This window comes from Varroa destructor, unplaced genomic scaffold, assembly GCF_002443255.2.
Source record: "Varroa destructor unplaced genomic scaffold, Vdes_3.0 BEIS01000002.1, whole genome shotgun sequence".
NCBI classification, from domain to species: Eukaryota; Metazoa; Arthropoda; class Arachnida; order Mesostigmata; family Varroidae; genus Varroa; species Varroa destructor.
In genome coordinates, this window is record NW_019211455.1 from 55,931,628 (window position 1) to 55,958,617 (window position 26,990).

The 26,990-nt window shown below is 41.1% G+C and overlaps 2 protein-coding genes across 9 annotated transcripts in view; one reads left to right on the plus strand and one right to left on the minus strand.

The window, feature by feature from the left end:
* LOC111245248 (methionine aminopeptidase 1D, mitochondrial) lies at positions 1–7,160 on the minus strand. The gene is made up of 9 exons (XM_086979825.1): positions 7,143–7,160; positions 6,537–6,676; positions 4,388–4,441; positions 3,921–4,043; positions 3,298–3,489; positions 2,873–2,997; positions 2,331–2,467; positions 1,904–1,954; positions 1–1,012 (listed from the first exon to the last, which is right to left on the minus strand). Exons 2-9 carry the CDS (start codon positions 6,669–6,671, stop codon positions 855–857), a joined length of 975 nt encoding a protein of 324 aa, XP_086835951.1. The 5' UTR covers positions 6,672–6,676; positions 7,143–7,160; the 3' UTR covers positions 1–854.
* Syt14 (Synaptotagmin 14) overlaps positions 7,147–26,990 on the plus strand; it is a 24,019-nt gene continuing 4,175 nt past the window's right edge. The window contains exons 1-9 of one of the 8 annotated variants that reach the window (XR_002671305.2): positions 7,149–10,140; positions 12,244–12,540; positions 13,889–15,879; positions 19,099–19,457; positions 19,686–19,938; positions 20,333–20,458; positions 20,781–21,220; positions 21,767–24,987; positions 25,216–26,448. Coding sequence is in view for 4 of the 8 variants with exons in the window: in XM_022793706.2 (XP_022649441.1) it covers positions 14,979–15,879; positions 19,099–19,457; positions 19,686–19,938; positions 20,333–20,458; positions 20,781–21,220; positions 21,767–21,988 (2,301 nt within the window). In the remaining 4 variants the exon portion in view is untranslated. Of the gene's footprint in view, positions 10,141–12,243; positions 12,541–13,888; positions 15,880–19,098; positions 19,458–19,685; positions 19,939–20,332; positions 20,459–20,780; positions 21,319–21,766; positions 26,449–26,990 lie in introns of those variants that run through there. The other 7 variants (XR_015320778.1, XM_022793708.2, XR_015320777.1 and 4 more) reach the window with 7 other exon arrangements.

Sequence of the window (26,990 nt, forward strand, 5' to 3'; positions counted from 1 at the left end):
TTCTACCAATGACTGTATGAATCATATTTGCTATTTATTTCGCTTGTATTAAATACAGTGATAAAAATATCTGGAACATAACACAATGTTGTAGCTAAATTCGACGTTCCTGCTATTATCTATGGCCAATGACTCATCTATAATCTGTCATAATTCGCTCTTTTTGCGAAAAGAAAATTGTCGATCAGTTCGTCTCAACAGCAGTTCAGTATCAGACAAGATAATGTAAAGCTGTCTTTGTCTTCCTTTAGTGGTCCGTACTCCCCGCACTCCTGGTAGGATCCGACATGGTGTTGTTTCACTCGTTTCATAGGGGTGCAACGTTCTTGCAAAAAGAACGGTCCCTTGAATGCTTTCCACTTGAGTATTGTGTTTGAAATGTGCCATCCTAAACAGGTGATGCTACATAGAGGCGGCACGGATATGCGTCTGCTAGTGACAGGCGCCAGTGTGGTCTCTCCTGTTGACTGATAGATTTCTCTTCTTTTGAAGTCGGTAAATGATAGCTTGTATCGCGCCTGGACAAAGGGTTCGCGTCCATTAAATCTGTTAGGTGTGTAACAGGTGCTTCAAAGCGTTAGTTTGTTATTGTAGAATCGTGTTAGTGCAATATTGGATAGACTTCTTTTAAAAACAAGCGACAAAAGAGATTTCAGTACCATATACTTCGCCATTTCCAAATTGAAAATTCGCTGTTGACTCCTTCTCCAGCATTTGTAATGAGGTTGCTCTTGTAATTCTTCATAAACCCTACGGATGACTAAGATGGCTTCCTTTTAGATGCTTTAAAATGCCGATTAGCATATTTAAGAAACAACAATCACTTGTTTCACTTCAGCCTGTTTCAATCCACTTCAGAAATCCGTCGAAGAACTGGTGAGCACCTCGGCGCTTGAGGGCGTGATGACTATAGTATGTTCAAACTGGGCACTTCGAGAATAATCCGTACTGACTGCGGTCCAGCCGTCTTCAAGAACAACAATCTCACTTCCACCTTCTGAGATCACCGGTTCTGAAGTATAAGAGGAGAGAATATATAAGAAGAGTATAATATAAAAAAATATTTAACGGTGAGAAATAATTTCGTGTATGTGGCTTGCTACCCCTACTAAGAATGTAATATTTTCTTTCTATTACATTTCTTAGATCATTCTGTGTGTTCCAACCTTTACATCGTATTGATAATAACAATATATTGTAGCTATCTCAGATTTAAAAAACATTAGTTTCCATGAACTTGGCCGTCCTCTTCTTCAGCATGGCTAACCACTTGTTATTTGTACGAAAATGTTGTGTGATTGTTCATTACGCCCAAATCGCCTAATACATTATGCTTTTTACAAAGTGCTTCAACTCTGCTCTTCACTTCGGGATTGATTTAGGCAATCAGGTGACGGTCACCGACTTTTCAAGTCATTGGTCTTGCTTAATTCTCTTACGTAAAAACTAGAAACGTAGCTGATAGGTATACTTCAAAAAAGAAGAAGAAAACATTGATACTTTGCGTTAATTAGACCTTTGCCAGACAAGTCAGTACATAACGTTAGAAGGATGACATCTATCATTCAAATAGGTAGACGCCGAACGCCTCATGTTCCTTCAGTTTTTTTCCTAATTTTGTTCGTAATTTTATTCCTAAAAACTTAGAAATGATTAACTTGCGTACCTCATGGAACTTAACTATCCATTTATGATTAACTTGCGTACCTCATGGAACTTAACTATCCATTTGGTTATCAGAGCATAAACCAACTTTTAATCAACAATTAACTAATTTAATGAACTGATTTTTCCGTATGAATGATATAACAATGCTGGCTAAAAGCAGCAAAAATCAGCGATCTCGTAAAGTCCGCCACCGTACACAAAATCATTCAATTATCACCGTAAAAAAAAAACTCACCAATTGTAAATGCCATGCCGGCACGCATAACCTCCGAATTCTCATCCGAAGCTAAAAAAAAACGTCAGAGATTAAAATTAGCACGGCGTATGGTTGCCATGTCGGTTTTGAGCCCTAGAAAAGGCGGGAACTTACCCCTGGTAGATCTTTTAGTAGGAGCAACTCCTCGATTATATACAAAAAAGGCTATTACGCAGGAAGAATGGCTGAAAACGTTTAAAAGAAAACCTAAAATTCGCATATGTATACATTAATCGAGCTCGTACGATCCAGACTTCCCAAGCAAAACAGCTAGTACAGGTGGTAGTTATAAAAGGCTTGAATCATCATCGAGATTATACTCTCATCGAATACTTAAATATCTGTACGGACGGGCTAGAAATGCAAATACAATTATTTATTAAAAATTGCTTAAATATCTGTTTACCGAAGTGGAGGACATTCGGTGGTCCATGAAAGTAGGTGCCGATTCCATGTCCACAGAAGTAAGGTACCACCGTGCAATTGGACTCGGCGGCTCGTTTCTCAATGGCCTCACCAATAGCGGACAGTTTCGCGCCGTCCCTTACAATCACAACAAGAGAATACGTCACAGGTTTTCTATACAAGGACAGCTTTTTTTTTCATTTCAGCCTTCCGTTTCCCACAACGGGGAGTTGGCAAGGTAGCTAGTAAGGTACGATAAAGAGATCTAAATAATCTTACTAGTCAGTCTATCCTAAATCTATCGTAAAATGTCTAACCGCACAAGCCACAAGGGAGGAATGACCATAGCTACGTTTAAATAGCTATCTATATTTTCAATAAGGGCGTACGGATAAAATTTGTTCGTGTTCGAATATCATGGGCTTCGTCACCTGAAACCAGACACGGCAGATGAACCCAGACCCATTTCGAACGTGACGTTTCTGTATCCTCTCTGCGGGTCACAGCACCAATAAAGAGTTAAAGTGTGCTATACACACTTACCTGCATACCGCGATACCAGCCTCGAGGCAGTACTTCGCCGTCTCAATGACGTTCCATCCTCTTTCATCAATCATACCTACAGGGTATGTCTCCGCGCAGTCGCCATGGTAACCATTAAAGAACACCTAAATACATCAGCGTACAAGGAAGGCAACCTGATCACCACGCTGTTGCCACTACCTCGATCGAACCATTTTTTGGCCGCCGCTCGTTATGAATTTTCGTTGTTGTCACTGTTCTCTCAGCCCGTTGCCTAGGTTTGACCAAGCAATCGTATCGATCAATCAGTCTAGTCTCATTTCTTTGCTCAATGTGTACCCTTCTGTGCCTTTTCTGTTCATAGTGGCAGCTGCTGCTGCTTGTTTCCTCATTAAATCATCATTAAAATGAGTGATCATGGTTGAGGTAGACTCTACGTTACATACACTGATGTCTACGCTGACGATGTCTCCGTCCTTCAATCTTCGAGTGTCAGGTATTCCGTGACAAGCCACATTGTTGACGGATGTACAGATCGACTTCGGGTACCATTTGTAGTTGAGAGGCGACGGATATGCCCCCCTTTCGATGCATAATGCATGGGCCAATTTATCCAACTCATCGGTTGTTATGCCTTCCTGTAAAGGGCAACTCCAGAAACAAACAGAAATAAAAGAAAGTATTGCAAGTAAACACGGATGGTAGCTTTTACGAAATCAAATCTATGATCATCAATAACCGTTTATTTTGAGTGAATGATGATTTCGACAGATTTGCTGGGCTGTCTATATGTTTATATATCTTTATCACGTTAGTCATGTAGGATGTAATAGATTAGACGCATCGAACACAGTACACTCTGATATTGAAGTGCTTATGAACCCTACCAGCAGTGGATGCAATGTTTATAAAACATAGCGAGGCGTCTTGATACGTCTCTAGGATTTGCTAGGTTCGGAAGGCTATCATATAACATAGTTTTTACACCTTTTGTTCCGACTAAATCGGACGCAGATAGATTGCATATTTTATATTTGGTTTGAACTTGTCGGTTACATCAGTTACTAACTTGTACATGAGCTCCTACTCGGTCAAGAACTTGTCTTGCCAGCTGACAGGCTTCCGTTAGTCGCAGAATCTGATCGCGGCTTTTGATATCAGGCTTCTGAGGAACTTCCGTGACGACTCCGGTCTGAAATTTGAAAAACTGAATTGTTATAAGGCATAAATGGTAAACTCTAATAGGTACTGAATTGAACAAATTTTAGATGTTCCTTAATTATAGCTATGCTATCAAAATCTGTAGTAAACAGTGATGTAAAGCTATTCAAATAATTGGTTACGGTCCTACACAGTCTGTAAGCAAACTTATAAATATTATTTCCTACAACATATGCAATCAACACAGCCGATGTTAATATGGGTTAAAAAAAAATATGTGGAGTTTGTAAAATACAACCATTTTTAAAAAATACCAGCTCTGGCTAGATAATTGGTGACCGTTCATAATACTACGATTATGACAAACGGCTATACCTGAGCATAGTCAGGTCGGCTAATATGACTAGGCACGTACTGGGCAGCCGTTACCTGTAACACACGTCACGAAACGTTCAGACATCAACAAAACAATAACATACTCATGTATCCGTATTATTTTTCTCTCCTTATTATATAATAAAATAAATCTTTTATAATAGTTGTCCATTGACCAGTTTGCTTATGTGTACGTAATATTATTGCCGGTGTCAGTAGTGTGAAAAACTTTGTATTCTATTTCACGTGACGCGTTGCTAGCCAATGCCTTTACATTGAAAATGTGTTGGCACTTTAAAGGGTCATAACTTATGATAATGGCCACGTTTTCTATGTACTATGTATAATTTACCTAACAAAAAATATTAATAAATACTGCATATAGTTGTAGGTTAGTGCACAAGTAACATGAATATCAATTAATTTTTAAAAATACCCGCCAAAAATTTTTAGATTTAATATCGAACACCTAGCTCAGCCAGCTTCTCATTGTAATCATTTGTTTGCGAGTAACGGAAAAGGTTATAGTTTATCGACATAACGTCTGAAGAATATGACAAGTATAACGAAAGGATTTTCTACAAAACGGTTCTAGCGATTTTTGGTGGACCATTAAGAAAAAAGCGGCTAGTGCTATGTACATCAACAGGCTCATACTTTTATCTATGATTAGTCGGATGAGTGCGCTTGTTCGTACGATACTTTCAGACTATTTTCGATCAACATCTCAGTCGTGTGGTCTCTCTTAGACTTTCCCGCCTTCGACTCGAATTCATTACAACTGTTACACTACTCCGGTACTTCCACCTACAGTTTGTTTTTGTCTGATTTTTTTCAATTACTCTATTTCAGTTGACCCGCTGCATTGTAGAAACTTTGTCGCGTAAGAGTTTAGTGTGTATATATATATATATATATATATCATAGTACATTGTGTAACATTTGTGTCGTCGGAGGGATTGGAAGCCCCCGTCTACTAAAAACCGTCGAAATTGTATACTAGCCATAACATCATCAGATATCTAGGTATTATATATATACTATATTCGATTATTGTTGTTGATCAACTTACGGATTGGACTACGTCTGATGCGGTATCGTTTATTGTCTTCCTGTATGGAAGAATTATGTTGGTGAGACCAATGAGTTAGTTACTGAAGATCAACGAAGCAGCTATCGTCATACAAACGGCGTCAAATTCGACGCCGTCGATGTTGCCCCTGTCTAGCGGTTTCGGGACGCGTCCCATACCACACCCATTATGGCATGAAGTGACACGCTACAGAAGGTGGCGTGTCAACTTGCCCCTACGTGGTCGTAAGGCCTGAAGTCCCTGAGGTCGTAAAGTGCTCATTTTGAGACAAGCATGTTACCTGGAGTGTTTGTACTCCCCTACCGACCCCACAGAGAGGCTACTGGTTCCTGGCGTTGTTTCTCGTTACAGCGACGTTACGTCACCCGCTGTTGCCCGCTAACGTAAAACTATTGGATCGGATTGAGACCTGATAATACTCGATCGCTAGCTAATAATTTAACATAATAAACCTTTTTAACAAATTTGAAAAATCAATGTAACCGCGTTAACGCGAAACAACAATATGCTGTAGGTGGTCACTGTTACGCATGCAATATGCCATAGATTGTCCGGAGCGGGTTGAACGTTTTCAACATCTTTTTAACTAGGCATGGTTAACAGGCGGAATTCGTCGGCTATTCATATCAAGCCTTTGACTAGCCTACAACTATTAATAGGCCGAGTACCATCAGGGAAGAGTGAGTTCAGAGGCAAAAAATACTACTTAAATCAATCTTTAGGGATCAAATTAACGTTTTTTTTTTTTTTGAAACAAAAGCACCTGTAGAAGCAATCGAAGATCGATGAAAACTACACAGAGATCTTCAGCGAAGCAACAGTTTGTTGCTGGTGCTATAACTGTCGTAATCGTAATTAAGAAGTTGAAGACTACAGAGGGGACAAGCGCCTCCGTAGACGAAAGACGAAGTACTGTAATTACGAGGAGTAGTATATCCTACGTATACCGACACATAACTTCCCCGAAGCTATTTGAGCTTTTTTCCACTCGCTAAGCTCCGAATAAGCTAATGAATCGCAATTTATCAAACAACAAAATCGAGGAGTTGTGCTCACCATGGCGGGTATAACGATTTCATAGCTAAGATGCTTTTTCTGGCTCCGCCGGGAATTGTCTTTCGTCAGTGAGGTAATCCGCCTCCGGGAGATGTTCAGCGAGCGGCTTGCCCGTAATGACACAGTGGCCAACATTGTTTCTGTAATGAACAAATAAATATTGATCATAATAATATATAGTATTATTATTGTAGTTTATATTATATATAAGTAACTAAAATTGCAAAACGAATAGTTATTTTGTTTGCCTAAGTCGCCACAAGAGAATCGTAATCGCTTTCAATTTAAGCCATTGGCATGTCAATACAAGTTTTCATATTACAAAGCCACCAACTACGTTCGAGCTCCGATCAGGGTCATCCCATCAACGAACATCAAAAAACAACGCTTGTCCCTAACGGAATACTCCAACACTACTTCAATTACCACTATCAAACGTACAAAGGAAATAAACGCGCTTTTCTATCCAATAGAATGCTTTACGTTGGCAAATACCATAACTCTAAAGTACTCTAGTTGTATCGCAGCGTGCGGCGTGCCAGCATTTATTTGGGAAAATTTCAACGTCTTTATTTCGATTCGTTGAGGAACAGAGGTGCTACTTGCTCGTAGTGAAACGTTCGCCGTGTTTTCGGAGAAGTATCCGCGTCGAATTTGGCGTCAATACTAATAACAGTAATATGAATAATTTCGAAAACAGAAATAATCCTGTCGCGTATGATTTACATGAGACGTATAGTCACTTTTCCATCCAGTCACAAGTTAGCACTGTTGTTTCACTACTTTCTGCATCCACTTCCTGATTTAATCGTATCTTATGCTGTAAGCGAGCATTGAACCGGTCACAGCCACACGATATTAACTGGCATCGATTGTCAACACAGGACGAAGTTCAATGAGAAGCAAAGAGCCAGGGTATATGCGACCTTCATTCTACTCCACACTGCGCCTAGGATGTCCTTCGTAAGAGACCAAGAGCGTTTGGACTAATTTCATTTGGTAACGGGCGTTATTTTCGTATAAAACTCTAGTAAGAAAATTATTAAACGAGTTTAGCGCCGTGCTTTTATCGCAGAGACCAGCTGCTAATTAATGCTATATGGAATTATGAAGGTAAAAGCAACGTCTATTTCAAACAGTTGAAATAATAATATATATTGTCGTTAAGTCGATTATTTGTACTATGCATATTTGTGTGTATCAACTACTTGACAAACTTACAACAGGCAATATCGAAAACTGATATTTACTTCTCTACTACCATATTAACCAATTCATTTGTAACGTATAAATAATTAATTTTTAATGAACTGCGCGCCCATCAATTCAAAATTTTATTTTTCCAGCATGGCGACCGCACCATGATACAGTGCAGTGAAATACCAGTACACTGACCATCTCATGCCAATCAGTCATGTAAAGCTCTTTACACAGTGTTCAATATATTTTTGTTTACGATATTTCTATATATTATGAAACTCACTGTTCTTTTAATTAGATGGTTTGTACCTCAGGTCAATATGGTGCCTTTTAAATGCTAAAATCTTACCGTAGCAGATGTGCTCATTCAGCCTTTAAAGGTGACAAGACATGTTTGTAAAAATCTGCTATATCTCACAGTTTTATTGAAAGTGTATACTTGTTATGGTCAAGATAGATTACCGAAAAAAAAAAAAACACCTTAAAAAGGGTTCTATAACTTTTTTTTTGGAAATTTCGATGTGAACTTTGCTCCTTATAGTTGATCAGTTACAGAAAAAGTTGATGAAATCATTGCCGAAGTTGAACAACACTTGCACGATAATAACTATGGCATCGCTAAGGAAACATCACCGAACACGTTTAGGCCGTTTGAAGGAAATTCGTTACAAAAAAAAATATCCGCCGTTTCGGCGTCACATGAATCGCCACGATCTGCGAGACTCTACGAAAATGTAACGTATCATGGCTGATAAAAAGTCGATCACATACGATCATATGCAGATAAAAGAAAATCAGAAATCTACTCGAATACCCGTGACAAAGTCAAAACGGACGCCAAAAAGATGACCCTATAGTGTTTGCTGTTCTTCCGTCTGACAAAACGATTGACGTCTTTGACCATGACCATCTTTAGCTGTCCGGCACCTGGATAACTTACATTCATTGTAAGTTTCAATATATCCCCCGTATAGGCTGGGTTTTACACTATCAGACAGTCATCTATTTTGGCCCATAAAAGAAAGCTATTTCAATAACGATAATTTAGTTTCAACAGAAGGATGCAAAAATCAATTTTAATGAGATTTTTTGTCTAAAGATCGAAAAAGTGGTGCAGTGGTAAAATTACGAAATGTCCAGAAAAATGGCAACAAGTCATTGACCGAAATGGTTGAATAATAATTACTTTAAAACGTAAATAGTGTTCCCTTTAATTCTGACCTGGAAAGAGTCGATACTTTGCAACAGTTGAAAGCAGCAATACAAGTATCGTGTTTTCATGTACGTATTAAATTACTGTAATACGAAAGAAAAACGAAAAAAAAAAAAAAACGCAACGTCGCCGTTCCGGTTTGTGATGGAAACGGTGTAAACGCGTACATAATAGATGTGTCATTACAGCATATAGTGAAGATTTGAATTTTTTTCTATTTGCCAGACTCTGCTATAATAGTTGGACATGAAATGTTATCCACAATGCTTCGAATCGACAGGGACAGTGCACGATTTCCACCTGCATTTCGTGTTACATTCGCATACGTAGGCATGGCCTGGATCTAGTCTACATACGAGATCATGAGCAAAAAAGCTCAATCAGTATATATTTACACGCAGTACGATTTACAAGACACGCAAATGTAAGAAAATGATGGTTCTCATTGCATCAATTCAAGTTTACGTTCCTAGCCAGATAAAAGCTGATGTGCGCACAGTAGAGGCAGTACACGGAGAGTGGGTCCACTACCAGAATCATCGATCGAACACTACCCGCGTAGTTATCTCATTGTGTCTTTTTTTTTTAGAACTGTTAAGTAAATCATATTGTTATCAACGAATACTTACGTCATACGCAGACACGACAAATGCAAACCTTTTTCTAGATCACAAGTAGCACCAAATACAACTCGAATCACATCATACAAGGTCAGTCGGGCTTCCGAAGGCGCACTGCTCTTGACTCTCAGCCTATACCAACACACGTGATCTGATCGGCCAGTTATGGCCTAACTGGTGACCTGGAAAGCCCTTTTAGAGAGGAACTTAGGGCACGTCGCCTTGCGCCTCAAGCAGCCGAAAGCAGTTTTCTCTAGTCGCCTTGGCCTCTGTAGGTTGTCGCTCGCGATCTACAGTCGGCTAGTGTTTACGCTGCTACCATGAACGCCGAAACCGTTCTTATGTCTGAAGAGATCAGCTGATGAGAGCAGCAGCAGCAGCGGCGGCCGCGGAGCCGAGATCTGCGACGGTAGCCCGTTGGAAGACATTGACCTCTATTGTGATAAAATAAACTATTGGAGTTACGATCATCCAAATTGGCAATGATGGACCTAAACTGAGAACGCGCCGAAGGAGGCCTTTAATCGATGCGATTTATTGTGATAGCATATAAAAACAGACGTACCACAAGGTAATGGTGAAATGTCAGCTGTTCACTGAGCTGTGGACGTCAAGGGCTGCATCTTTTTTCATCGTAGGCTAGTACGATATACTATATAAATGTTCATAATACGTAATCCCTTTTGTTATTGAATTATATATAAAATTTTGCTTAGTCAGTCCTCCGATAGGACTGTCCTACAACAGGCGGCTCCGAGAACGTCTTGTACCCCCCGCTTCTTGCTCGGTTGAATAATTAAATCTCTTTTTTTTTTAACTTCTCATTGTGTCTCAGTGTGCTTTCTTTCATGAAATTTTCCTTAAAAATCAGTTCAAGCCGATTGTTCAGGCGACTTGCACTATGTTTCGGTTGGACCATATGACTATTAGGAGGTAGACTAGGCATCCCTGTACAACTTGCGTAAATAAAAAGTATAATTACTATAGGCAAGACGGCCTAGCTTGGAGAACTACTATCAATGTTGCTGCTGAGATGACAAATGGTCAAAATAAAGAAGATCTAAAATGCAATGACCGCTGGACATGACGGGAGGCGACTCGAATTTGTTTCAACTTGAATGTTTTTCATCGAAAAAAAAAGTTTCTTAAAAGGCAAATATATTAGTCAAAGTTATTTTTTCAACGGCGCTATATACTTGACAGCACGGAGCAAGCTCAGTCTTGTTACCAACGAGCAGACGCATCTAGAATTGCAATGTGCACATGTAGGTTGCGTTATGTTTCGACACTGATGTGAGCAGGTTTTTATCATCCTATATGAACTATATTGGATGCATCAGTTGGAACTTCCTCATCGTCCGGTGATTCCCACTCCTCGATACCAAATGTGCTACACATCTGAAACTCACGCAGAACATATATCTACCTGATATAGACCTCTAGTCCCGATTATAGGCGAACTAGGACCAGAGCTCCGTGGCCAGTTGTCTTTGTACTTTGAGCTTTGCCTAGGTTGGATTAAAGGTTCGTTGATACGACAAACGAATGGTTCACACAGAAGCTTCTCGATTTCGGAATGACACAGAAAATATGACCATGCTGCTATGGTAAGCTATCTTGAGTCGACAATAGAATTCATTGGATATATTAAACTCTGCTGTCTTAATAAAAGCAGGGCAGAATTTCTCTCCTAGTTTAAAAAGGATGCGTATATCGTTCCGATTTGCCTTCGTGCGGTAGCCATTGATGTAGGCAATGATAATATAACTGCGGCAGCGAACAAGTTCATCGTTGATACGGTAGCTAGTCGTAAGTGGAAAAGCTGTAAGCTTAAATCATTCTAAATTTGTTTAGACGCTTTATTTATGTAGTACTAGGGGTATCAAAATACAGGGTGAAGCTGGCCGAACGTCGTTGACAACGCTATTTATTTTAGTTCGATTTAGTCGAATTGGCAGAAAAGTATCTTTGACTTAGCCAAAACATAGAGTCGTCAATCTACTTTTCTATTGGCAACTAATGCACTTCTGAGCCGTACTTGAACGTCTCTTGGCCATAACAGGCCTTTAACGACATCTGGTCGAGTCAGCGATTTCACTATTGGGCTTTGTATGGCCGATTAAAAAAGCCTAGTAATGAACACAATCGTACGCCCAGCTATAGTAGAGAAGCAACCTGTAAATTCATTCATATTAATTTGATCGCTCTAGATTTCGTTGTGACGTCCGTCGTTTGATTTTTGACAATTCGCGTATAGTTTTCAAATTAATCGATCGTTTTAGTCCGCACGGCGTAACGTTATCGATTTAGTCAGAAGTGAAAAAACGACCATTTTGAAAAATGATGCAGCTTCTGTTTGGCTGTGTTGGCCCACGAAGGTGTTATCGCTTATCTTTAATTTACATACTACATCGTATGAAATAGCATTCAATAATGGAATAGGTCAAGATGATCGAACATATTGAAATGCACGTGCTAGTATAAAGCAGTCACTCTACTGTGGGTTTTCTTCATAAAGTTATCCCTTAACAGTATTGGCCCAATTAAGGCTGCAGTAGATATATATGTATATATAGATCGATTAAATCATCAAGTCAGTAAGGACGTTTGTTTTTGCTAACTTTTCGCTCACTGCGATATATTGTTTCGAACGTATCTCCGCTTTGCTTTACAGGGATATGTGTATAGCTTTCTGGAGATTATTTTGGCTTCGGATTGTAAAGATGCAGTGTTTGCAATCACCGGAGAAAAACATTTCGAGTTGTTCGACCCAGTCCTCGAGCGTCACTTCAAACGACCGACGCCCAACATAAAATAAAGTTTCCACGCCCTTTCGCGAATCTCAACCACCTCATGTGTGTCTGAGTTTAATAAGCGAGTACACGTTACTGCATCATCACAGGGGCAAAAGACAAAGTTAATTTTCGGCAGCAACTTTCGTCTACGTCAAAAATCTGCGGGAGCAATACAGGTATCAGTTTACGTTATGAGAGCCTTGTTGAATATGCCACACCTATCGTGCTTTTTTGTCAGCAGTCTTATAATTTCAATGAAAACTACTCAAAGGTATCGAGCATTTCGTTTTAGTTACCCGCCATATCGGTCATTCGAGTTCAAGCTCAATATTTTGATTTTGCTACCTTCATAACAACAGAAATGCAAAGCAAGAACAGACCTTTTCAACAAGATATAACACCACTGGTCCGCCAACACAAAAAAATGAGGAAAAAATATATATATATTAACAAACACTGCCATTACTTCCCTTTCAACCTGATATATCAAAGACAGACACGCGATAGGAACGAAATTTACCGAAGGCATTTAAATTTAAATAAAAATTTAAGTAAAGAGGTGCAATTCTGACTTCTTTGCTTGAGCAAAGCCAAAGACAATCCCATAAATAACGAAAAACACGAACTGCACACCCTATTACGTTTTCGTCGTTCCCTCTGCGTCAGTTGTTCGCTAGCGGATCTGCTCTGACCTGCTTGAACTTAAGGCCATTCGATAGCGCACGTGGCTTAAAGGAAATTGGTTGGACATTGGTCGGAAGGACATGCATAGAATTTGGTTACTTTGGCCTGAAACCTGTGTTGATGCGCTTTAAATAAAATCGTCTTCAGAAGGTCCTTTGTAACTTGCGCTGCCGCTATCGGCGTTTAAAGGTGTTTCTTTGAACGTAATGTACGACAGCCTATAATATATGTATATCCTCATTTAGCCAATCAGCATACCGGAACAAGCTTAAGTAGACGGAGTCCCGCTTTTGCTGCATTGTTCTATATGGCTTCGGATGGTGCAAAAATATCATTGCGGATAGCGGATCAGGTATTCAGCAAACGCCGCTAAGTTGAACCTAATCAGCTCTTTGGCAAGTATAGGTACACATTGTAATGGGCCGTATGGCGGAAGGCATCTCATGAAGTACAACATTATTCTATCTTTATTTAAAGCGAGCGGAAGATGTTTGTTGACAATCTCAATGCACGCATGTCCGACTTCCAGCCTCTTTTCGAGATCTCGAACTGATTATAGAAATTCCTTTCTGAAGCTCAAAACATAGGTCCATTCAATAAGCAAACATGCATTGCTCTATTCTCACCGACCAAGTTCAGCTGGCTGCCTTTTCATTACTCGTATTATCTACACTAGAGAAACAGCTGAGCTAATCTTTTGACCTTGCTAAGCTAGTACCTTTAGATTTTAAAAGTATGTACAATCTCTTTCTATATCTTCTTCTTTCAATCTCGCCACCTTTTAATATCCTTCTGTTTCGAAGCACTGGACTGCAGAATCACAAGCTGGCTTCATTTCAGGGAGGTAAATCTCAAGGCCATGAGTTCTGCCAACTACAACCAACAACAATCTCCTCCCTTCCGACCCTGTTCTTTTACCTCAAAAGCAATAGGCGTTAGGCACTTGTGACATCAGACCGGCAGTAAACAATAAATAGCCCAAACAATTCCTGGTATTCTCAAAAGCGGATCTTTCCTCGTCCTTTGCGTTGAACTATCTGGGGTATACGTCTGAAGATTTGACGGCGTCAACAAGAGAAAGGCAGGGAACAGAAAATAGAAAACGGTACGCATAGTTCCGTTTTTAAAGTTTGATGTTAAACAAAAGGCTCAAGATTTGAGGTTTCGCCATAAGCGTTGTCTCGGCCGCCTTTAACGGCTACTAACGTCTTTTTACCGAGACCATTTTCACCGCTGCCACCAATTTGGCCATACAGCCAGTACAAATCTCCTTTCAGGGTTGCTACTACCGCTGTAGCCAGCAATGAATCTGGATTCTAAAATCAAAATTGGAAAGGATGGCAGGTTACCGTAGGAAAAGACGGTGTGGTCTTGGATATTAAGACGAAAGCAGACATCGGATACTGAGTACTTCCACCTATCTGGACCGCGCATTGCTGACAACCCATCATCACCGTAGTTGCATACATACGCGCACACTGACGCAGACCTTCTTTACCGCCTGCGTCCATTGGTCCTCCCCTAAAGGCACACCCTCTCTCTTTAAAACATGTAGAGAGAACCTCTCGCCCTTCTGCAAACCCCTGCTACCTTCGCCGCGGCCGCCGCCTTGGCCATGAGGCTTGCACTGGCACCGATTTAGGCAGACGACTTCGCCGCCGTAATAGCCAACGGGGCCTAAAGGCAGCCGTCCCCTAACAGCCCTCTGCTTGGATCCCCATCGTAGCTCCTGTCGCCGCTGCAGCCGCTGCCCGCGTTAAGGTTGTTGTTGTTGTCATCGTCTGTACTCCGTGATGGCGCAGTGGTGCACGGGATTCGACCAAGCGAGAGATGCATTCTTTGCTACGTGAGCCGCTGCCGAACGCCCTGTGAGGCGTGCGTTGGGCGCAACGGAGTCAGGCCGCGGGCCTGCAGCCTACGCACACAATTCATGGCTGGTCGCGTCGGCCTTACGAAGCGACGAAGACTTCAAAGTGATCATAGGGACGCAGCGCTGTCGCTAGGAGCGATGGCCGCTAGCCCGGGACCCCAACCGCTGGCAGGAGCTGCACGGACAACACAGGACAGCCACTATCTCCAAAACCAATTCCACCACCAAAAGGAGCAGCAGCAGCAGCAGTATCTCAATGAGCAGCAAAGGCAGACTCTGTTACTGGCTGCGGTTTCGCAGCAGGCCGTTCCCTTTGCTGCTGCTGCGCCTGCAGTAGCTGCACTAGGACGTCAGTTGAAGTCGGACTTTCAGCGTGCAGCCATTAGGCAAAATGAAGTGCAGGCGCGAACGGTGAAGTCGGTCAGAAGCGAACACGCTGAAACTGCACATCTCCTCGTGTCTTCCTCATCCTCCGACAGCAGCGGCCGTAGTAGTAGAAGTGGTAGTATTAGCAGCAATTTGCAAAACAGTGTTTCGGCAGTTTTGTACAGCTCGGACACGACTTTAACGACGAGTAGTTCTCTGCCTGTCCTATCGCCATTGTCGCCACTGTTGCCGCTGTCAGGCCACGCAGCATTATCGCGACCTATCGCCGCGCCTGGAGCTCTTCAACACAAGCAAACAACAACTGCGGCATTGATAGCACCTTCTGCAGCAGTGGCAGCGGCTTCAGCCGCTGCGATCTCTGGACCCACATCGGCACCCACATCGGCGCCTGCGCTTGCCCTGTGGCTTCCACTGCCTCACGCCCTTGGGGCGACGTTGGCCGGCTGCGCGATGCTCCTGGCCTCACTAGTTGTGCTCTATTACCTCTATCTCAATCGGCGACTGTGTTTTCATGGACTTTTAACCGCGGGACCGGACAAACGCAAGTACTCCGACTACTCCAGCAACACTCTCGGTGAGTCATTGAGCAACAAAGCAATCACTGAGCAAGTCGGTCAGCTGGTTAGAAATGATGCTTCATTAATTTCTAATTCTTGCTACATAGTGGACGCTAACAATAAATAGGTACAACCGTAACACAGATAATGCAGGGCTAAATTGTTTTCCAAATACAACAGGGTATTAGCGTTTGGTTCAGTTTCTTGGTGTAGGACAGTCTTGTTGTCAAATGCACGCGAGATCTATTCTCTAAGCGCTTGGATATGTTCCTGTGAAATGATTTTTTAGGATTTAATAAAAACCAAGTGTGCTGGATTACATGCAGCAAAAACTTGTTGACACTTGAGCGAAATGAACGCGCTTGAAAGACAACAGGACCGTGTTCAAAAAGTTTTGCGATTTGATAAAGCTAAAACGCTCTTATTCATTGAGCTACGAGCGTACGGTTCGTTAAGTGCGTCTAATATTGTTGCCTGAATCGATTTGGCAGCTTCCGGGATAGCGCATCACGATAGATTGTTCAATCGCTACTAGCTAAAAGGAAGCACCCAGAAAGGTAGAACCTTTTTTTTTTACCATGACAGCAATGCTCTTTGATAATGTCCGCGTTGAGGTTTAATAAGAACTCTATTTATTTACAATTGTAGACGATTGAATCTCAATAGAACACAGAGATAATACTGTTTGGACAATGGTCAATTCAGCGGAGCTAGACAACAGTTTGTCGTTTGCCGTTGACTTCCGCTTCCCCTCCTCCTTATTCCCTTCCCCTCCTTATGATTATTATTGTACTAAAAATAAGAAGACAGACACAACTTTCTATATCGTAAACGGGATACGAAAGAGCGTTTCCATTGGTGGAATTATTGAAATGCTGAAATTACCTCGAGTATATGTTTTATTTAAGCCAGTTTTGCTGCTTCCGCCATTGTTGCTCTATACTGTGGCCATTCCCATAGATTATCTAGTTCATTACAGTCAGCTACAATTCCGTGCCTTTGCCTATTCTGACTTTATCGAAAGCTTACTGAACCCAATCACCTCGTTTTAAAAGGTCAATGCCGACGAACAGAGACTCTTCTACATACGACAACCCAATCGTAGCCAACATCGAATGATATCAACATGAGTGTTGATGCAACGTAATTTGATGTTACGCGTATATATAATATGATGATATATAGCATGTTTCTTCTGGCGTTTGACAAGCCAGTTATTCCCTTGTTTGATTAGCTGCAAGGATGGCTTTTTGAAAATGTCGTAGTATCTGCAGGAATACACTTCCGCGCCGTATCCAGGAGTAAACCCAAAACAGACTCTAATTTTATATACAAGGTTGACCTCGTCTGTTCAGACCGAGCGCGCGCCCTGCGACAGGACCCAATTGCGTAACCTTGACATAATTCATGCTCTTTTCTCCATCGTCCATAACCATTCAGAATACTGTGAAGACTATACGATTATTCGGGTCATGCACACAAAGCGATGAAACTCCAAGGTTAAATCTTTGAACGTCGGGCCGTTTTTCACGAGCTTGGGCCATGTAGATGTACGGAAATGAATTTCTGCGTGCAGTAAGAACATACCTTGACGGATTCAGTATGTGTTTATGTATAGCAGAGATAATTCTCTATTGTTACTACAGCGATCGATGTCCCATTGTTGTATTATAGCTAACGCTTCAATGTGTCATACGGCACTGGGACGGGATGGAGTTCAGCTTCAGAATATGTGTCCATGATGACTGTAATTGGAAACATTTACTTTTCTACAAGATACTAACATTACGACGTATGTATATTGAATTACTCAGTAGACTAATTAATAGTAAGAGTCTTATGCGTATTTAGATAGTGAATGTCGACAATATTTTGTATATCAAGAGTAAAAAACGCTATTAATTCAAACCCAATACTCCAATATGGGCACACCTATGCGGGAAATTATTTATAGCACGCCCGGTTTGGAACTTGAACCCCCAATTGCAAACCTGATTTATCTCTAAGCTTAGGCTTATCTCCCGTAACTATTCATACTCTTTTTTTTTACTCTACTTTATTCAAGTTACCAGCTGTTAGAGTTACCAGAACGAATATGAACAGGTATCCGTAATTTTGGCTGCATGTTGCTTGGTACTAGGGAAGATAGTAAGAAACAATACGAAGCCGCGTACTTTTAAGCCCTTCATTTTGTTTATTTATGGAGTACACGAACTCCTATACTTATTTCGACCTTGAGCTAGAATCCAAACCGTATTTTGAACTACGCTTATAAAGGTGAAATTTCCTAATCATTATGGAAACGACTGGAGATTGCTCAATCAGAGGGGTTGCTTACGAGATTTTTATTGAACTCGGATGGCTGACCGAAGCCAGGGGCATCGATTACATCCACGATCCGATCTTTGATTTTAGCAGGCCACCATCTAGCAATCCCTTCACTTGTGGAGTTCCTGCTTGCCAAGATGTTTCGCCGGCTTTTTGGTACTATAAAAGGCATATGAAGTCAGTGTTGCAAATACATCTTCTGTTTAGCATGCAGCGAAATTATAACGGACTTATTAAGAAGAAAGTAAGTGCTACATGGAAGTAAACAAACGTGGAAAAGTAACGAAAAAAAAAGAGCGAAAAATACATACTGTGTTTTGACAGACCAAATAATTTTTATTTTTTTCGTTACCTTTTTGAACTGTTGTTGCCGACCAGGTGGTTATAATGGCCAAACTTTTTACCCAAACACTTCGCGACATACAAACATATATACGTGTCGCTGTATCCTTATATTTCTTTATTCATTATAAAGGCCCAATGTATACACACCCTTGTGTTTGACGCGTTTTGAAATAAAAAGCCTTCGTTTTAATCGTCATGATCTTGATAGACATTATTTTATAACACAGCGCTATTGACTCGTACTTTAACCAGGATTACAAGAGCAACAAATTATTCAAAAGATCAGAGTATGACAGATAGGTCTTTGTGGCAAATTTCCAAATCACGTATCTATGGACAAGTCGGCCAACCTCTAACACTCTAACTAGCTGCCTTATAAAATCTACGGAGCTGTAATATATGCAGTGTCCTACTGATGACTGTACCTATACCGCGGAAATAGCACAAGCAACTCGTTTAAACACTAGAGTCTATCTCTTGCAGCTGCTCATCGTTCCCGACCCTAATCTGTTACTATTATGATCACAGTACGAATTGATTTGTCCTTTCTGATTTACTTGTAGACGATACGTTCTATTATGAAGATATCAGTGCCAGTTCTGATTCGGATGAGCACCTCATCAACAATGACAACCTCAACATCAATGTCGAACAGCAGCAATTCCGAAGCGCCGGCCCTGATCGGATACAGGATCGGCCTAACCTCAACGAACGCTCAGGATCCGTCACCTCAGTTAATGAAAGCAATCCGTTTGCCGCCGAACTGCTTGGCGCCCATCAACGGATGGCCAATCTCAGTTATCAGAGCCTCCAATCCTGTTACCAGCAACCGTTGACAAACTGCACGTCCGCGATCTCGACAACGGCCGTGTCCAATGAGATCGTTGATAATCAGAAAATCACCGTTGTTACTACTAATCAGGTAAAAAAAAAGTGCAAACTAATGCTAATTTAGACAACAATCACGCAATACGGAAAACAAGTTGACGTTGCAACGCATCAAGTTCACCGTGTTTGTTTGGCTAATCAAACTTCCTAGCTGCTGTTACTTAGCGTTTGACCACGTGGGATAAATCAGTCTGCTGTTAACTGACGAACCAAATAAAGCGTAGTCCATCTCTAACACATATGTGGAAAATATTAATTACAGTCGTTCAATATCGCCGATGCATCGGGTGGAGTTTTAGAGGTGAGCATCAGTCATGACACCTTGGCTCGCCGGCTCGTGGTCAGTATCATACAGGTGCAACGTATCCCGCTGAAAGCGTCGCCAAAGGTGCTAGCGACCAAAACGACAGCAAAAACCGGAACGTACCGACTCAAGGTGACAGCGCTAACCGCGCGTCAGGCCGGACGCCTAAAGCAAAGTCGAGCGTCGAAGGCGAGACAGGCTGACCAACAGGGTAAGTGCACGAACGAGCAATTCGTTCATGGCTCGGAAAAAAACGATCAGAAGAGGATAGCTGAAATACATGGATGCATGCAACAGACATTTTGCGATATCGTCAGACAGAACTGATAAGTTGAGCTGCCAATGCGGATCTCTAAGAATATAGCTAAAAGCTATAAAGCGATTCGTTAGCGTTCGTTTAAGTAAGACAGTGGCGAGCAGACAGTAGACCTTTATTTATTTAGCTAGATGCTGCTTTTTTTACTGGTCAAGATGGCATATAAATAGGTTTAAGTAGCACAGACTAAAGTATGCAATTAGGGAAATGTAAAGTTTTGAGTAATTTAAGTAGCATCCGAATAACTTTGGAACTAACTCTATGTGTATATATATGTAATGCATTGCAGGTAACTGTACATTCAATGAGGATTTGGTGTTTTCGCGCATTTCCTCGGAATCCATATCAGGGATGCAGCTGCGCTTCAGAATTCACTCCGCACACGAACGTCTGACAAGACGACAACGGCTTATTAGTACGTAATCTATTCATTATACATACGTACATACTGACATAGAATATTGTTCGATCCGAATTGCGAGCGAAAACCTTTATAATCAATTATATTTTCCTGATATGGGGCACACACAAAGCTGCTTGTTCGATCTCGTTCTGCTTCGTTGGCCGCCCATAAGTTCATGGAAAAACACAATGACATGTCAATTATTGGCGGCACATTCCTTTAAGTGCCTTGAGAAATTAATATTCGTTCATATCGCAACGCGTTCCACATTAGACCCATATTAATCACACATCGTTTATTCTTTCCCTTGCACTAATTCCATTCTTTTTTCCAGTAGGCGAAGCCATAATTTCCCTGGGTTGCGCCAGACTACGGCAACCTATACAGGTCGCCCTTGGGTCGAAGCTATCGCAGAGCGCTAGCGGGGGCGGGACCACTTCAAGCGAATCGGAGATCTCTGATTGTTCACTTAAATCGCAAGATTCATCGACGGGTTCACTAAATTCGCTGCGATCACCACACTCACCCCAGCACGTGGGATTAGCATCCTCGCCTGAGCTGCTCATTGGGTTAGCATACAATGGTACAACGGGTAGACTGAGTGTCGAGGTCATCGGCGGAAGTCATCTGGGAGTATTGCCGGGAGTGCCTCACGTGAAAAGTTGCTCATCACCCGATACATTCGTCAAGGTGTGCCTAGTTTCGTCATCAGGACAAGAGATAGCCTCGTCAAAAACTTCCGTCAGAAAAGGACAGGCCGATCCTGTCTACAAAGTAAGTTTGACTAAAGATCGGCCGAAGATTGACCATACGCGTGTGAGCTGATAGCAAGGACATTTTTAACACAACTTCGAGGCTTTCGATTGCATAGGGTTAGTATCAATCGGTATTGCTCTGCCGATCATCTATGAAATCTGTTGTAAAAACGTGAGCACGTGGCATTGAAGAAACCCAAAATGATGAATGAAGGAAATTATGCTGAAAACAAGATGCTCGAGATACATGGAGGTGCGCGGTTCTACTATGCATTGAAATCTAAATAGCGCGGGCCACTGAAGACGTTAAGAATTTCAAGCATATTAATAACGAGTTGATAAAATTCAGTATAAGCCGAGAAATTGATTGGCTCTTTTTACTGGTACTATGACATAAGCCGATATCTATTACCTTCGTTAACAAAAAGACGATTTTTGCAGCTATAATGTACTGGATTACTAGAGCTATTGGAAGTACGGTAATTAGCTTCATCGGCAACTAACTAACGTCGCTCATTTCAATTTCCTTTCGGGCTATTTTCCTGGCGTGTACTGTTCATTTCAGGAAACTTTCGTGTTTCAAGTGGCACTTTTCCAGCTGAGCGACGTGACATTGATCCTTTCGGCCTATAAACGAAGTTCAATGAAGAGGAAGCAGCTCGTCGGCTGGCTATCATTCGGTATGAATCCCTCATCGGATGCGCAACTGGTCCACTGGAGTGATATGCGCGAAGGTCGCGGTGAGCAGGTGGCCAGATGGAATACCTTAATACAAAGCCAAGGATAGGTGGAAATTAAGTCGGCCGAGTCGGAAACTAATAAACGCAGAAGCACGTTTTGCTGTTGGCATCCATGCGTCGCTGAATGAATCGTAGTCATTGACGCGGAATTGAGTTCGTCTCGGCTCGTGAATTCGCCTAATTACTCAGAGGAATCGTCGCATCGCAAGAAGTAACAGTTGTGTAATACTGATTAAAACAAATGAGCTAGGCCGATCCATAAATATTCGAGAACGTGTGTCAGGATCTAAGACTTTAACGTTGTTAGAAAGGAAATCTCGAGCACAGTCCCTATGCTGATTGGTTATACAGGCGACAAAGTGACTAACATATTTTGAGATGTTGATACGCATTAATGGAAGAGTCAGGGTCAAATGTCCTACTACGTTGACAGGAAGCTCAGGACAAAGCGTCACGTACATACATGTCATAGGGAAATCAACGTCAGTTATGAGTCAGGTACAGGTTTTCACTGGCTTCAGCAACCACACACCCTAGCCAATAAAAATCAATCTAGAGTAACACCAAAAAAACATGGAACGAATTAAATGCCGAACTAGTTTCAAATACGATAGTATCAGGCAGGAACGATGTTATACGCAACATTCGTCACGTGAAAAAAACAGGATTTAAGTACCTAATCATGTAAACAGTTTACCCAGTAGATATTCGAGAGCACTTTGCATCGGTGGGTTCTTGTATTGTTATTTTACAAATGTAATTCTCTTTTACGAGCTGGTATTACCTACCAGGTTACCTTGATGAAAATAAGGGAAAACTAGTGCGAGTAGACGGGATAGTCTAGAAGCACCATTAAAGAAAACCGTGCAATTTCAAACAAATAAGTAAGGTTTAACTTCCGTCTTTTTTTCTTGCGGCAGAGATTTAATACGAACCACGCCGAAAACTAACGTGTAAACGTATGCGGCTGCAACGAATAGATGGACCATCGATCGGCAGATGGGCATTGTCCGTTGTAGAAACAGCGAGGGCTGCGATTAACGAAGTGGCTAATGACGGACAGTATGTCAAAATGACTACATTTTTTTTGCTACTATAAACGTTGTAACAAATCTCAAATAACATTTTTACAAAATGCATGAAGGCGCTATCTTAAAATATACATAAGACAACATTCCGAGACGGCAGACAGTCAAAAGAAGAACAGAAAGCGCTAATGCATTAGGATAGCATAGCTAAGGAATATCGATTTCCGCCTGGACAGCTTGTCCTTTTCTCTTCGTCAGACATAGGCGTGATAGACCTTGTCTAAAGCCATCTAAAATTTAAGAGGGAAAATTCACTGGTTCGACAGAGGACGCCCTTGTACACACGAGAACCACTTTTTTATTGCAGTGAAACAAAACTATACGCAATATCTCCTATATAATATATCCTTCAATTAATGTACACACTAGTTCATCTTAAAATTAACGCAAAAAGGTAAAACACCGATTTTACTCATACGCATACGTAGTGAAGCAGGGCCCCCACATCTGTTCAAAATTAACCTATGCCAGTGTGCTGATCAATTGAGCCACAATCTCTTTTCAGCTCTAATACTGAAAACGTCATTTTAAAAATCCTTCCGAGATCTATGTGTAATAATCAGCGCGATAGATTTGTCTGTTCGCTTGCATCCCTACTCACACTCTAGAGCGCATTATAGGTCGACTTTCCACTGTGGATCTATCGGGCGTTCAATTTGTACTTTCGCTGTATGTGTGTGTTAATCCATCATCTCCTATGTTTCTACCGCACATGTGCACCGTTAATCGAAGAGACCTGCATCATTTGCAGCCCTATTTCGTCCGTCACTTACAATCGTTGTAGGCGTCGTGATAGGCGTAGAATTGTTGAGGATAAAGGAACTTTGTTAAGCATACATTCAACAGTGCCAAGTAAAAGCAAAGACCGCAAACTAAACGAAAAACAACCCAGAAACAGCTACACCAGATAACTGCAACTAGGTAACATCATTTCGCATGTCCACGTTGTTAGATACAATAAAACGAAGGCGGCTAAACATTATGGAACTATTGTTGACAAATTCGTTCGACCATTTTTTATGCTTATCCAAACCCACGGAGCTCTTCGTTACGCATTGAATAAATATGGCTATTCATAAATATAACTGATAAGTAACTAGTAGCAGCAGTTATACTATTTGTAGTGCCATTCATTGTAGCTGCAACACTGTATAAAATACAAACAATAATAACGAGTCATTACGTTTGACAGCAAGCTATGTATCATGCCGAAGATATAACACTTAGTCGTAACGATCAAAGCAATGATCGTTGTCGACCCGTTGAGACGTTTCGACAAACGCAAAAGTAACGAAGGCTGGTAGCAGACGATATGAAGTAAACTTCGAGCTAGATTAATGGCGGCAATTTAAGCTGGGATTTGAATCTGAGCTTTGCCGAACAGTTAAGCGTGTATCAGGCGTTTCTTTGCTTTGTGGCAAGAATTTCAAGAGATAGTTGCTAGAAAACGAAAGGCAAGGCGAGCAAGCCACTAATACGCTGGCTTACACAGACGCAGCATCTCTTATCTTCAATAGTATCGAATCATCGTTCTTGTTTTGGAACGCCTTTTGATAGTATCTTGTCCGACATGACGGTTTACACTAAACACCGAGACAAAAGCGACGTCATAAGGCGATCTGTCTTAGGCTTTGAAACACAGCCCATTTGGTAATGAAACGGACACACTAGAAGCATTCGATTATACAATGTGTGTTGGGTCATTTACCAACGTTGACATTCGTTACCTATTCGAAAATGCTAACTGTATTTACGGTAGACCTATCCATGCCCATACGTGATTGCGATGTGAAGTATTTAAAGAGCCGGAAAAGTTCATAAACGAAAAGCACAATTATAGAAACGATATCCCTTTTGGAGGGACAAGGGAGTCGTGTACGAATCAAAATAGCAATCATCGATGTACCATGTATTTCGTGCGGAAGGTATGCGAAGAATTAGTGGTTCCGGCATTTAAGGTACCTCTTTTTGCTACTGTTACTAGAAGTATACAGTTAAAGCTATTTAGAAAATTAGAGTGTTACGCAATACATGTTTATGCGAGTACTTGATAATTTAGAATTAATCTCAGTGCAAAAAAAGCACCTACTCATACTACTCACAGTCAGTCCCTTCAGATTACTTCACTAATAAGTACTTCGAAGAATAGACGAGTAATTCACTACAATTCAGTATCGGCGTTACAGAGGGAAACGCAGCGGTCAAAAACTCTTTGTCTCGAGAACATTTGTTGGAATGAAGAAGATTTACCCTACGGGTATTAGACGACATAACGCACATATCGTATCCTGTCTATAGCTTTTCATACTATTTAGCTGACGAAAGGCTACTATTGTTATCATTTTAAATTACATATAGTTCAGCGGAACGTATAGGGCCATGCTACGTTCCTACTGAATTTTTCGTAACTGACATTGTTAATGTTAGTGTGCCTCCCAACACATACGGTCATTATAGAGCACCTCCTGTAGCTAATGACAAAATCATGAAACTGAATCGTTGCCTTATCGCAGAAATATACGCGGATTCCTATTGACGTATCTCAGTGATAACGTCCATTCAATGTTCCGCCACTAAGGGCCTAATTCTAGGTTCTCGGTGGCGGAGCTAGTCGGCTATAGGCTATAGATTCGATTTCCCTACTGAACTGCATAGATATATCCGTTAGTGCGACCATTCATTTAAGCTGCAACTGACTTGCTTGCTCAACCCAAGTTTAGGAGGCAGAGATAATTGATAGATTGGTTGGTAACTGATCGACATGTGGCTAATCGATACGAGACTTTAACCAGGCTGCTTTGGCAAGGGAAAAAAAGCCAAAAGCGGATGTCTATAGCAATTGCAGTTTTGAAGATGTTGACAAACACGAATAATAATGACTGCATGTTGGGTGGCACTCGATTGAGTTGCCATATCTACTATCTTATGTGTTAACTAGGAAGTCGTCTAAAGCAACGTTCGTAAACTTACTACACTAGTTATCATATTGTTAGTCTTGTTATGATTAATATTATATATTATCAATTACTTCCAAGAAGAGTAGTTACGCGCTCGGGTTCGTTACTAGTTATCCGCGCGCGATAGACATGTAGCCCACACAGGAAATAATGTATATGTTACAGAAAGAAAACTAGGTGCATTAAAAACCAAATTTACATTGAATGAAGGGTGAAAACTACCTGCCGATCACATAGAGACAATATCCACAACTGATGACAGATCATAACGCTAGGAAAAAAATAACAATGAAAATGATAATAATGTATATACTTTTTATACCTCAAAATAAAACCTCGCAAAAATGATTAAGAAATATTGTGGTTACCGTTGATTGAAATTATAGAAATGTACGATACGAATGCAATAATAACAATAAAGAAAGTGATGGCAAAAACAACAATAAACAGTCAAAGTACAAATATGTTTTTTTCTTTTTTCTTCGAAGATTCTGTAAGTCATCGAAAATTCATATTTAGTGACGCGCGTAGAACGATGCTTTGTTAGAAACGAAAAGCAAGATTAACTCAACAAGCCTGGTAGCTGCCGATAAAAAGCTGAACTTCGAAAGTTAAAACTACTTAGAATCGTATCTGGGGGGTAAAGGTGTGCGTACAGTTTCGTAGGCGACGTCTGGTTGCGAAACACAGGTAGGCACCCTAAGGAAGCCCGGCACAATTCGATTCGGTTTGTTACTAGTAAATATTACTCTACTGCCACACATAAAGGCGCCTGTCGACCGGTCTGTGTAGACCGCCACAAAAACGGCCAGTACAATCCTTTAAAGGCCCAAGCCAATATTACTCTGATACCGCAGTCTGTATTGTTCGGCAGGCAGTAGGCCTTTGAGTAGAAAGTGAAGTTGTCTCATACCTGAATGTGACTGAACAACGGAAACTTCAAACAAAAACCTTTGTTCGAAGTGAGGCCTGGTGTGGCTCCAGATAACGAAGTTCGAAAAAGA

Bases quoted from the DNA above. Each gene is read 5' to 3' on its own strand.
- LOC111245248 (XM_086979825.1), bottom strand. From the start codon at position 6,671: ATGTTGGCCACTGTGTCATTACGGGCAAGCCGCTCGCTGAACATCTCC. The intron at 3,490-3,920 runs GTTAGTAACTGA...TGCCCTTTACAG, and splicing joins GAGTAGGAGCTCATGTACAA to GAAGGCATAACAACCGATGA. The intron at 2,998-3,297 runs GTATGTAACGTA...TGATGTATTTAG, and splicing joins TCGTCAGCGTAGACATCAGT to GTGTTCTTTAATGGTTACCA.